At 39.6% G+C, this 14,338-nt stretch overlaps 1 protein-coding gene across 1 annotated transcript; it reads left to right on the top strand.

The window, feature by feature from the left end:
* The first annotated feature begins 4,222 nt into the window (after positions 1-4,222).
* Positions 4,223-10,276, top strand: LOC117524287 (homeobox protein Hox-B4-like). Its single transcript, XM_034186057.1, has 3 exons — positions 4,223-4,553; positions 5,772-5,932; positions 9,977-10,276. Exons 1-3 carry the CDS (start codon positions 4,223-4,225, stop codon positions 10,274-10,276), a joined length of 792 nt encoding a protein of 263 aa, XP_034041948.1.
* The last annotated feature ends 4,062 nt before the right edge of the window (positions 10,277-14,338 follow it).

The raw sequence follows: 14,338 nt of genomic DNA, 5'->3' as shown, positions 1-14,338 counted from the left end.
CTCGGCTGACACTGATTTATGCAAGGGTGGTATGAAGTACGAGTGTGTGCACAAACTCACACAGACGCATGAATGCATGCTTTAACTTTTTAACTTGATTAAAAATAAAGCATGTTTAAAAAAAAGATTTAAAGCTGATGATCTTTCAGTTATGAGTTATAAGTTATGAGATGTAAATGGAATTATAACCAACTCAAGTGATGAAAATACAGATACAGATTCTTTGTCATTGTAACAAGTACAACAAAAGTTAAGGTGCAAGTCTTTCAGTGGAAATATAAAACCTGCGTAAACCATGCACAAACTTGAAAGGTCTGGAGAAGAAAAGAAAAATAAACATAAAATTTAACCGAATGAAAGAAGTATTTCCAGAGTGCAAATTAAAAAGGAAAAAAAAAGAAAAAAAAGAAGAAGAATGTAGTAGCAAAAAAGAGAGTTCCATGCAAGTTGAAGGTAGTGCACACGGAATATTTGGAATATTTGTTTTAGCAAGTTTTCAGCGTCTCATACATGCAGTCTCTTATAAATGTTATGAAAGGTATAAAAAATTACATTTTGGCTTGTATAATGTTCATTTGCAATTGCTGTCATGTGGTTTCTCCATGTTGTTTTGACTGCAGTGCTTCTCTCCTGCGCAAGGGTTATTGGGATTATGGGATATCTCAATTTGCCCTATCGAGGTTTCAAATTCTGCAAAATCTCACAAAACTTCAGAGAATTCACCATGCTGCAAGATGTCATTATCATTGAGAACTGCATTGAGACGGTCTGATCAGGCTGCACTTTAACCGCTGCACACGGACAACAGCATTAACATCGCTACATAAAACTCTTTGTATATTGTGCCTAATCATCTTTGAGTTTTTAGACGTTGTTATTGTGTTTGTTTTATGTAAATATGCCAGATGCTCAGGTTGTTTCTCTGTTTTTCAGTGGGAATTGCTGTGAATCACGATTGCTTCCTGTTCATGTCATTCAGAGGGAAAGTGAAGTTTGCTCTTTAACACCCTGATTATTGTCCTTTACAACACTGTTTGTCCAGTTTGTTCCAAAGTAATATATACTCAACAAAAATATAAACGCAACACTTTTGGTTTTGCTCCCATTTTGTATGAGATGAACTCAAAGATCTAAAACTTTTTCCACATACACAATATCACCATTTCCCTCAAATATTGTTCACAAACCAGTCTAAATCTGTGATAGTGAGCACTTCTCCTTTGCTGTGATAATCCATCCCACCTCACAGGTGTGCCATATCAAGATGCTGATTAGACACCATGATTAGTGCACAGGTGTGCCTTAGACTGTCCACAATAAAAGGCCACTCTGAAAGGTGCAGTTTTGTTTTACTGGGGGGGGATACCAGTCAGTATCTGGTGGGACCACCATTTGCCTCATGCAGTGCAACACATCTCCTTTGCATCATCCGTGAAGAGAACACCTCTCCAACGTGCCAAACACCAGCGAATGTGAGCATTTGCCCACTCAAGTCGGTCACGACGATGAACTGGAGTCAGGTCGAGACCCCGATGAGGACGACGAGCATGCAGATGAGCTTCCCTGAGATGGTTTCTGACAGTTTGTGCAGAAATTCTTTGGTTATGCAAACCGATTGTTCCAGCAGCTGTCCGAGTGGCTGGTCTCAGACCATCTTGGAGGTGAACATGCTGGATGTGGAGGTCCTGGGCTGGTGTGGTTACACGTGGTCTGCGGTTGTGAGGCTGGTTGGATGTACTGCCAAATTCTCTGAAACGCCTTTGGAGACGGCTTATGGTAGAGACATGAACATTCAATACACGAGCAACAGCTCTGGTTGACATTCCTGCTGTCAGCATGCCAATTGCACGCTCCCTCAAATCTTGTGACATCTGTGGCATTGTGCTGTGTGATAAAACTGCACCTTTCAGAGTGGCCTTTTATTGTGGGCAGTCTAAGGCACACCTGTGCACTAATCATGGTGTCTAATCAGCATCTTGATATGGCACACCTGTGAGGTGGGATGGATTATCACAGCAAAGGAGAAGTGCTCACTATCACAGATTTAGACTGGTTTGTGAACAATATTTGAGGGAAATGGTGATATTGTGTATGTGGAAAAAGTTTTAGATCTTTGAGTTCATCTCATACAAAATGGGAGCAAAACCAAAAGTGTTGCGTTTATATTTTTGTTGAGTGTATATAAGATATATGAAATTCAGTTTGCATTGATTAAATTCCATGCAAATTAAATGTAGCAGACATGGATTATTTGGAATATTTGTTTTAGCACGTTTTCAGGTTCTCATGCATGCAGCCTCTTATTAACGTGATTAAAAGCAAAAAAAAAAAAGTACATTTTGATAGTACAATGTTCATTTGCAATTGTCTTCATGTGGATTTTCTACATTGTTTAGACTGCAGCAACTCTCTGGCGTGCAAGGGATTATGGAATATCTCTCAATAGGGTGAATATGATGAATGGGGTGCTCAATGCCACCCATGGCCACCCCCTAGACCTGCCCAATGATACACATCTCTTCAAACTGACATAAAGGAATCTCTCTTAAACAAGTTTAGCACAGAGTCAAATCCAGAGTTGAGAAGTAATCAACACAGTGCAGCACTGAGGCGCAACAATCCCAAAACTGAAATTAAATCTGAGCATTTTTGTTGTTGACAACTTTAACCCTTAGCAAAAAGTAGTATACTTAAAGTTCATTTTATTAAGTATGCTTCAGTATAAGTATAGCAAGTATACTATAAACCATGTACTGGTAGTATACTAAAAAGTACACAATTTTAATACTTTTTCAGACTCAATTCGAACATTTCAAGTTTATAAAAGTATATTTTGAAGTTCGTTTTAAGTTTGCAAAAGTACACTTTAAAGTATACAACAAGTACACTCATCTATATACTATCAATGTACTTGGTATATCCCTCTTGTATGCTTAAAGTATACCACACGTACACTTATCAGTGTACTTGATATATCCCTCTCCTATGCTTACTGCCATTGTACTAGTTGTATACTTTGAGTCCCTATTTTTAGTTTATTATTGTATACTTAAAGTATACTGTTATACACATTGGTTATTTCACTATTTTACTTTTTATACTTTAATTTTGCTTGGCATATTACTTGTAGCTTACTATTTATATATACTGAAAATATACTCCTTAAAGTATTCTTAAAGTTTACCCATACTATGTACACAGTGTGATGCATTTAAAAAAATCACAAGACAGAATGTTGAAAACAAGTTTGATATATTTTCAAACATTTCAAAAACAAAGACCTATGAAATCAAGTCCTTCCTTTGTGGAGAAAATTAAAAGAAAAAGTGCATGTAAAATGTAAACATAATGGTCTCTCCAAGTCCTTGTTTGTAAAAATGTAAACATAGCGTCTTCAACTGAGAACTAAAGTCCTTCCTTGTCAAAAAAGGTAAAAGAAAAGTGCGAACCTTTGGAACCAAAAATAAATAACTACATAGAAAAAAAAATCTGTACTTTTATGACTTCTTTTCAGTTACTTAGTCAATGGCTTGACTTAGTATATCTTGCTCCAAGTGCATAATAAGTGTTAGTACTTTGTGGCAGAAAGACGTAAAAAGTATACTAAAGTGTAAGTTTTAGTATTAAAGTATAAGTGTAAGTCTTAGTATTAATGTACTTAGACTTTTGTTTATACTTTTCAGTATAAGCCAAGTATACTTCACTATACTATTCTTAAGTATATAAAATATAGTTTATAAAAAGTCACCTTCAAGTATACTTCCTCAATTTTAGTAAAAAATAAGTATACTCATAGTACACTTGAATAAACTTCTTTTTGCTAAAGGCAGAGCAATGTCCTTGTCAAAGGCGCACAATCTGTCAACAAAGCAGTTGTTTAGCAGTTTATACCACTACTACTACTAGTAGTAGTACTAATAATAATGATCATAATGAACGTGCTCGTTTGCGTTTTTTTTTTCTTAATAATGTGAGAGTTGTTTATAAATTAACCCGGAGGGTTTTTTTTTTTAATTTTGTGCTTTGAACCCGCTGCGCACCGTGCGCTCTGACCAATCACAACAGAGGACACTTGGTGGACAGACGCCGTTTTTACGCGCAGCGCTCATTGAACAAACTACTTCGCCGTGCTGAAGAACTTCAGGTTCGTTTGTTTCCAGAGGGTTTGACGTTTGTGTGACAAAACAACAACAACAAAAATCAAACAGCCTGTTTCACGACGATGCCTGTGGCCGTGGAGAAATCCAAAAACTTTGGCATTGACGCGCTGCTGTCCGACACGCCGTCCCCACGGCTGACAGACGGCAGTCCAGCTCAGCCCATCCTGCCTCTGACTCGCCTCACCTCGTCCCAGGATGGACTTAACGCTCTGTGTCAAGGGATCTATTCAAGCGCCATGTACCCTCTGCGTGCCCTCGGATTCCAACACTCCGCCTTCTGGTACCCGAGCTTGACGCATCTGGTGCAGCCATACCCAGATCAGGTGATTGGGACCGTGGAACCCTGGATCACAACCGGGATGATGATGATGCCCAGACTAGGAGAGGACAGAGGTTTGTCTGCGGTCAAACCAGCAAAACCACTTTATGCGTCTCAGTTCTTGTTCTTGTTATGTGGGTTTACAGTGTTTTGCTTATAAACGCAGCAATACAGTTGTGATGATGATGATGATGATGATGATGATTGATAATAGTAGTAGTACTAGCAGTACTTTTAGAATAATTTTTCTATTTGTTTTTGAAAAAAATACAAGATGTTTGCAATGAATACTTAGTTAATTGAATAGACAACACACACACACACACACACACACATATATATATATATATATAAAATGTTTATTTTTTTATTTTTTTGCTTTCTTTCTTTGGTATTTTTAAAACACAATATTAACTTAAGGTAATACCACATTACTGGCTGTGCACCCTCACCAGATGTGTTGCTTACATTAGTTATGTCATTAGCTGCACTTGACTGGAGTCTTAAAATATGAAATTCACAAATGAACAACCCTAAGCTGTCCAGCAGATGCCACTGTTCATCAGGCCCCAGCACAAAATGCCATGTCCCCTGTCTTCCACTGTTTGAAACTCCGGCATTTCAAAGGATTTGAAGCATCACTGATGTTACCCAGAACTAATATTCAGCAGTGACAACATTTTTGGCACCTCCCCAGCTACATATTCTATCTATTCTCTAATTCTGGTTTTACTTTGTTCTATGTTTCATCTCTAGCACAAGGCCTCAGTCAAACCTTTGCAAATTTATAAGTAATAAGACACACCAACAAATAATTCACACACAAAAACTGTCAAACTCTTGTTGTTATAGCCACAATAATATTACAACTTTTTGGAATAAAACTTTTTTAAAAAATTACAAGTTACAGTTATAAATTAAAAAAGTGCACACTTGATTTATGAGAGACTTCAAGTTTTTGTTTCTGTATACCCTTAAAACACGTTAATGTAGGATATGGGAATTCTAACAGTAATCTGCTGTTGCAGAAGAAAAAAATGACCTCACTAGAATATTGCACAAAATTTAGCATCAAAAGGAACAACTAACATAGACCTGTACTGCTTCAACATTTGAAATGTTCTTGTGTCATCAGTGCGAGAAAGACAGACGGCTCCATGAACCAATGATGTAGTCAGAAAACTACTGTAGAACATGGAGGGATATGAAATATAAATTATTTCTTTCTTCGTTTTCTCTGTCTTTCTTTCCTAATTCCCTCTCTTTCCTTCCTTCCTTCCTTCCTTAATCAGGTCCAAATCAGGCAGGTTTGTTGGCGAAGTGTCGGAGGCCCAGGACTGCTTTTACGAGTCATCAGCTGTTAGAATTAGAAAACCAGTTCAAACTCAACAAGTACCTGTCCAGACCCAAACGCTTTGAGGTCGCCACTTCACTAATGCTGACCGAGACTCAGGTGAGTGTGTGTGTGTGTGTGTGTGTTGGGGGGGGGGGGGGGGGGGGGGGCATACCTGAGTCAATGGCAAACATTGTAAAACCTGACAAGTTGACTTTACTTTAAAAAATGTGGAAATTGGTGGAAATTGATTGACTGTAAAATGATAAGTAAGGGACAAGTATACTCAACAAAAATATAAACGCAACACTTTTGGTTTTGCTCACATTTTGTATGAGATGAACTCAAAGATCTAAAACTTTTTCCACATACACAATATCACCATTTCCCTCAAATATTATTCACAAACCAGTCTAAATCTGTGATAGTGAGCACTTCTCCTTTGCTGAGATAATCCATCCCACCTCACAGGTGTGCCATATCAGGATGCTGATTAGACACCATGATTAGTGCACAGGTGTGCCTTAGACTGTCCACAATAAAAGGCCACTCTGAAAGGTGCAGTTTTGTTTTATTGGGGGGATACCAGTCAGTATCTGGTGTGACCACCATTTGCCTCATGCAGTGCAACACATCTCCTTCGCATAGAGTTGATCAGGTTGTCAATTGTGGCCTGTGGAATGTTGGTCCACTCCTCTTCAATGGCTGTGTGAAGTTGCTGGATATTGGCAGGAACTGGTACACGCTGTCGTATACGCCGGTCCAGAGCATCCCAAACATGCTCAATGGGTGACATGTCCGGTGAGTATGCCGGCCATGCAAGAACTGGGACATTTTCAGCTTCCAAGAATTGTGTACAGATCCTTGCAACATGGGGCCGTGCATTATCCTGCTGCAACATGAGGTGATGTTCTTGGATGTATGGCACAATAATGGGCCTCAGGATCTCGTCACGGTATCTCTGTGCATTCAAAATGCCATCAATAAAATGCACCTCTGTTCTTCGTCCATAACAGACGCCTGCCCATACCATAACCCCACTGCCACCATGCGCCACTCGATCCACAACATTGACATCAGAAAACCGTTCACCCACACTACGCCACACACGCTGTCTGCCATCTGCCCTGGACAGTGTGAACCGGGATTCATCCGTGAAGAGAACACCTCTCCAATGTGCCAAACGCCAGCGAATGTGAGCATTTGCCCACTCAAGTCGGTTACGACGACGAACTAGAGTCAGGTCGAGACCCCAATGAGGACAACGAGCATGCAGATGAGCTTCCTTCTGACAGTTTGTGCAGATTTTCTTTGGTTATGCAAACCAATTGTTTCAGCAGCTGTCCGAGTGGCTGGTCTCAGATGATCTTGGAGGTGAACATGCTGGATGTGGAGGTCCTGGGCTGGTGTGGTTACACGTGGTCTGCGGTTGTGAGGCTGGTTGGATGTACTGCCAAATTCTCTGAAACGCCTTTGGAGACGGCTTATGGTAGAGAAATGAACATTCAATACACGAGCAACAGCTCTGGTTGACATATTCCTGCTGTCAGCATGCCAATTGCACGCTCCCTCAAATCTTGTGACATCTGTGGCATTGTGCTGTGTGATAAAACTGCACCTTTCAGAGTGGCCTTTTATTGTGGGCAGTCTAAGGCACACCTGTGCACTAATCATGGTGTCTAATCAGCATCTTGATATGGCACACCTGTGAGGTGGGATGGATTATCTCAGCAAAGGAGAAGTGCTCACTATCACAGATTTAGACTGGTTTGTGAACAATATTTGAGGGAAATGGTGATATTGTGTATGTGGAAAAGGTTTTAGATCTTTGAGTTCATCTCATACAAAATGGGAGCAAAACCAAAAGTGTTGCGTTTATATTTTTGTTGAGTATACTTTTTTCATGCAAAATAACCATGATAGTTGATTGTTTCAGAAGCATCGTCTATCTTCTGAGTTGAGGGTACATGGTGAACCAGGAACGGTCTGGTTCCAAAACAGTCCTTATTATTGTCCTTACACATTAATGATAAACACAGTGTCTATTTCCTGCAGGCCATAAAGCCACAAAGGGATTAGTCCAGTCAAAGTGGGCAAAAAGGTAGGAAAAAATTAGTAAAAAGCTAAAAAATTGGTGTATGCTCTCCCCTCAGTACCCTTGATAACATATAGAAAGAACCTGTGTATCCTCATTGCGCTTTCACGGTTATGACGTCATGACATCATAGCTTATATTTAGGTGAGAAATGGCCTCATCCGGATATATAATACAAGGGTATATTTTTGGTTACTTTTTATTAAAGCAGCCATACAATGCTTTGGAACATTGACGTAAACGTAAGTAAACAAAGGATCATGAGATCATGATGTCATAATATGATGCCACAATGTTGAATTACCTCATTATAGGGATTTTCACTGGAATGTTGAAGAACCACAAAATATGTTATACAATGCAGGATAGGTGTTCTATGCAATATTTCAAACTTGGGGACTTGGGATCACAATATAGTATTACAGTTCGAATTAGACTGCCTACATGAAAGGTTATTAAGAGGATTTTTGTTTTTGTGGATAAAAGTAACGGATGAAGTGACATTCATCAAAATGATCCTCGTCAGCCATCTGGAAATCAAATGTTTCATTTTTGAGTACCAGTGAATAGGAATTGAACTCATCTTTGCTCTCTTTTCCATCAAAGGTATGCTCTTCATCAGTGTCTGATACATAAAAAACCTGATTCTCTGACAGATTAAAAAAAATCATAAATTTAAAACAGGAGATACAGGATGACATCATGATGTCACAATGACATCATGGCGTCTACTTGATATAATATCGGTTACATTTTGAAGCAATCTTGTCTGTCAAACAATGAAGATACATAAACCACTGCAAATAATTAAATGATGAACATGTGTACTATTTTCAACATCCATGACACTTATGGCATCATGAGGTTATACCAGGAAAAGCTCAAGGAGGATACATGGGGACTTTTACTGTGTCGTTTAGGATGTTTAAAGGATTACATCCAGCAATTTTCAGCTTTCTACTGATTTTTTCCTACCTTGGCCAAAAAAATGACCTAATATTACTGGACTAGATATTGAATTGTAGTCTGTGCATAGATTCATGCCGATGTTTGTCATGCTTTCTTGTGTACATGATAAACTGAAAAAAACTGGTCTGATTTTCACTGAATTTGCACTTTGCATCTTAAATGAGTGTATCCAGTTTGAATGTAAGAATTAGAGCATGATCATGTTTTACCAAGACACTGTAAGACACCAAGACACTGGTTTTATTTCAAAATAAAGCCTCACAAAAAAAGATGTGCCTCCACCAATATCCTCTGTTTAATTTAACAAAGTAATCAAATCAACACAAAGCCAACTGAATGCCGTGATACAAATTGTTGGCAGGGCATGGCTGACAAAAAATTAGCCTTGTTATCTTATGCCTTGTGTTCTTGTCATCTGTGGTGCTGAAAATGCAAAATACAAATCATGACATGTATAATTAAAACTTGGTCTCAGTCATGCTGGCTTTGATTTTCAAATGCAGTGTATTGTTAACAGGGCTGGTCTCTGAAGCCAAAAGACCCAGACTTTGGAAATGAAAGAAACTGACAAGCGATGCGTGTATTGTAAATGATAACAAGAGAACTCAGCTCCCGGGTGAACTCAGCCTAGGTTATGGTTATGGTTTGGGGTACATTTAGCCCCAGACCCAGTTCACAGCTGGGGCTGAGTTTGTGCAGAGACGAGTTCTCCTGTATTTCCATCATACGTGTATGCCCTGAAACAAACATCTTCACCAGCAGGTGGCAGTGTTCAGAAGGTGGAGGATACAGTAGGTGTTTGGATTAATCTTGTGCATCAAAGTCCAAATAAATTCATCCTCATTATATGGCCTTTTAATTTTGTGAGTTACAAGATGATAGAATTTATTGTTTTTGAGTTGTGTGAACAAACTGGAGGGGATGGACTCATTTATCTGTCTGTTCAATCACACACTAGACTTTACCAGGTACATGTCTAGACTTTGGAAAAGGTCAAGTATCACCAGGTGTCCTTATTATTCTCATTCCACCTTTAAACCCCACACGTCAACATATTTGCACAATCTGTCACAATCCTAATTGTTGTTATTTTGTACCAGGTTAAGATCTGGTTCCAAAACAGGCGTATGAAGTGGAAGCGGAATCAGAAACCAAAGGAGCACGTGATACCACGCTCTCCAGTAACTGAGATGAAGAGAACTGGGATGAGTGCAGACAGCTCAGCGCTCACTGATGACACTCACAGTTCCAGTCTCAATGGGGAAGAGTTGCATCAAGAGGAAGAGGAGGAGGAAAAGAATGGAATCGAGGTGTTACAGGATGCTTCTTTAGATTCTGTGGACTTACTGAAGTATGCACATAGAACAATGAAGGGCAGCTTCTCTGATGAGGACCTGTAAGAGGGAGGTCAAAGAGCTATAAGAGGGATATTCCAATAGAACTGTTTTAATTATTCATCTGTGTGCAATGCAGTCAGCTGTGAAAAGATGATGTTAACATTTGTACAGTGTATTGGTGAGGTGAATGGGAGGAAGATGATCCGTCTACACGGGGGGTAAAGGGGGATTTGACAGGTGGGGAAACCTAAAATCCAGCAGGGGAAAAAATCTCACTTCAAAATAACTTCCATATTGATTTGTACCACAAGGGACTTGTCTTTGTGGACAGGCTGTGTGATCAGCTGACCTAGAATAGATGAAGAAAAATCTACAGCAGTTAATTAAAGTAAGTGCTAGTTGATTTGGAGTTGTTTTATATATCTAGTCAGTAATGCCTAGAATATTACTTGCTGGATTAGCCAAGAGAAATTAGTTTTAATCATAATATTATAGAATTATGCTACAAATTATTTGACTGGTAGATGTCAGGATGACTATGAGCTGCTGGGGTAGCACCTACAGGAGCAGTCAGAAGAAGAAGAAATTAATATGACACTTCAAGTAATGAAGCTTTTAGCAAAGCTTGGGAATCATGGTTTTTAACACCAAATGACACTTAAACATATCTAACACTGTTCTGTGACTTTTTTCTTTGGCCAGCTTTTGTTTTTATTATCAACAACACTGCATCATAGCTAACTGTCGCTGTCTTCACTGTATGTCCTAGCGGGATGCTACTAAGTGCTGGTTCATGACACAGTCAAGTTTGATGAATGCAAGCTTCAAATGTTTTAAAGATCCTGTTACAGAAAAGAAGTATGAGTAAAATATGATTTCTCTAATCAGTGATTCAAGTTTGGTAAAAGCAGCATTATAAAGATGTGGCATCAAAGATACTGCTGCAAGACTAATGCTACGTTTACACAATAGGCAGGATGCGTTAAGAATATCATATTCTTGTAATTCATGGGACATTCCTGACATTCTTCATGTGACTTAAAGCATCTGAATAGGGGTCTGTGACAGCGTGTGCTGGTACATGACAGGGTACATGATATTCGTGGAGCATGTTTTTGGCTGCCAAAATATCTTCCACAAATGTCACAAATAACCCTTATTCCTGGAGATGCAACTGAGCGTGTCGATACGTGGTGATTAGTGGTGGTCTGTAATAGAGGGTGACAGCATTGGTAGTGTATTCTTGATGGTTCTTGGAGCCCATACTGCCACGCGTCGTTACACGAATGGACATGAAAGCTGTCAAGAACTGATATGATTGTCATGTGCTTTCACCCGACGTCATGTATCACTGTTCCCCACTACAAAACACGTGCACATTCACAACTGATATTTAACCCTGCAGCACCACATTCCTACCTACAGTATGCCAAAGAAGCAAAGTGGCACCTACTTGGCCAAGTCCAGGGCTTGCAACACATACTCCTGCTGATGCTCCTCAGGACGCTCCTGCAGTTGTTCCTCTTGCTGTTGTTCCTTCTGTGGATCAATCTGGATGTTGTAGAGTGATCTGGAATGATGGGAAATGTTCAGCAGCTGGATTCACAACACTTGTGACAGTTTTGAGGCAGGATGTGACTGTTCACAGCTCAGGACAATATTCATGACCGTGTGTAATGATTCCAGATAAATCGCCAGTGATTTGTTCCATTAATCGTAACCCGTGGTAACAGGTGGCGACAGTCCATGATGCCTCTGCCTTGGATCATCATATTCTATTCAAATTCGGGTCCCTCTGGTCATGAATTTACATTCATGGCATTCCTGACTCGTCCTTATGTGTAAATGCAGCCTAAAGATCCAGGCTTTCAATGACATCCTTGTCTTGGCCCTCAGAAGTATATCTATATGTGGCAAAAGTGTCCAAATTCTTGAGGGTTTAATTTATCTTGACAGGCATGTTCATGTCTCTTGGTCCTTTGGAGAAACATCTGGTAAGAGTTAATAGAGGCATGAGGTCATTGGACAGAGGTGTTTGGTGATGCCAGTGTCTTTGGAGGACAATAAACGTGCAGGTTCCTGGTACTTCCTGCTTTACTGTATAGTTGTAAGTCTTGGATGCCAGCCAGTGATGATTGGGTGCCTTTTGTACTAAGTCTCTTTGGAGGAACATTGAGTACTGTTGGAGTGACCTTTACATTAGGCTTCTTTCCTAAACCAGACAAACTTCTCTGCATTCGCTCCCAAGTCTCTCTCTGCTTTAGATTGAAACATTTCAAATTATCAGATATCTTCTTCTGCTGACACTCATGAAGAGAAACAACAAAAAATATTAATTGAAACAGGAAGGTGTTGGACTTTTACCACAGTATTGTACAGTACGCAATTTTTAATTTATCTTGTCTCAAATGTGTTTTGTCTCAAATGTGTTTAATATGTTCATGTGACTTAACACTTATGAATCTGTCTATATTTATATTTTAAGCCAACAGCAGTGATTGTTTTGCTGTTGGTTATTTATTGAGGGGAAAAACTTGAAAAATAAACTTGAAATATTCATGATGTATGTGATGTATCAAATCTTTTCTAATCAAAGTTTTCATTTCAAATTGAAAAGGACAACTCAAAGCTTTTCATTTTCCATGTTTGTAGTAATGCATCAAATAAATTACATTGTGGATGTAAATACATGTACAAAATGCACAGTGAAGCTGCAAGTTACCTCACAAAAGTAACAGACATGCATGCAACATCCCACATAGACCCCGATACATGCAAGTGTGTGTTTTTTGTGTGTGTGACACTGTGTGACACATAAATGACTAATTATTATGAGTTGCACCAACACGTGTCCACCTGTTACACATAAAGACATGTATTCTTAAAGATACAAACACAAGATAACCATTAAACTCTTTAAATATGCTCAACATTTACAATAAATGCTTGTTTTTGTTCTGTGTAGGAGGAGGTGGTGGGTGGCCTCTCTGCTGATGGACTAGCAATGTGTCAAGTGTAATAAGTTAATGCCAAGGTTTCAAACTTACAAAACAGACAAAATCAGCGATCGCTCACTCAAACCTCCAGTGGCCAAAAGGCAGCAACTTGGTGCAATTATTAGAAAATGGAAGAAACACATGATGACTGTCAGTCTTCCCCAGTTTTGGGCTCCATGCAAGATCTCACCTTGTGGGGTAAGGATGATTCTGAGAAAGTCCGGAACTACACAGGAGGACCTGGTCAATGACCTGAAGAGAGCTGGAACCACAGTTACAAAGATAACATTAGTAAACACATGCTGTCATAGTTTAATTACAAAGATTACATTAGTAAACACATGATGCTGTCATAGTTTAATTACAAAGATTACATTAGTAAACACATGATGCTGTCATGGTTTAAAATCCTGCAGGGCAGCAAGGTACCCCTGCTCAAGCGATCACATGTCTGGACCGTTTGAAGTTCACCAGTGACCATCTGGATGATCCAGAGGAGGCATGGGAGAAGGTCATGTGGTCAGATGAGACCAAAATAGAGCTTTTTGGCATCAACTCCACTTGCCGTGTTTGGAGGATAAGGACAACCCCAAGAACACTGTCCCAACCGTGAATCATGGGGGTGGAAACATAATTTTTGGGGGTGCTTTTCTGCAAAGGGGACAGGACGACTGCACCGTATTGAAGGGAGGATGGATGGGGTCATGTGTCGTGAGATTTTGGCAAACAACCTCCTTCCCTCAGTAAGAGCATTGAAGATGGGATGTGTCTGGGTCTGCTAGCATGACAATGACCCCAAAAACACAGCCAGGGCAACTAAGGAGGGGCTCCGTAAGAAGCATTTCAAGGTCCTGGAGTGGCCTGGCCAGTCTCCAGACCTGAACTCAAAAGAAAATCTTTGGAGGGAGCTGCAACTCCAAACCTGAAAGCTCTGGAGAAGATCTGTATGGAGGAGTGGACCAAAATCCCTGCTGCAGTGTGCAAAAATGTGGTCAAGAACTACAGGAAGCGTTTGAGCTCTGTGAATGCAAACAATTGTTTGAATTGTCTCCCTGGGACAATTCTAAAAAGTGGACAGTCACACACGTAAGAGTTCATGGTGAAATACCAGTAAATCATTTAAAATTTT

This window comes from Thalassophryne amazonica, chromosome 14 (genome assembly GCF_902500255.1).
Source record: "Thalassophryne amazonica chromosome 14, fThaAma1.1, whole genome shotgun sequence".
NCBI classification, from domain to species: domain Eukaryota; kingdom Metazoa; phylum Chordata; class Actinopteri; order Batrachoidiformes; family Batrachoididae; genus Thalassophryne; species Thalassophryne amazonica.
The sequence above is the reverse complement of the archived record's forward strand: the minus strand, read 5'-3'. Positions and strand labels throughout refer to the sequence as shown.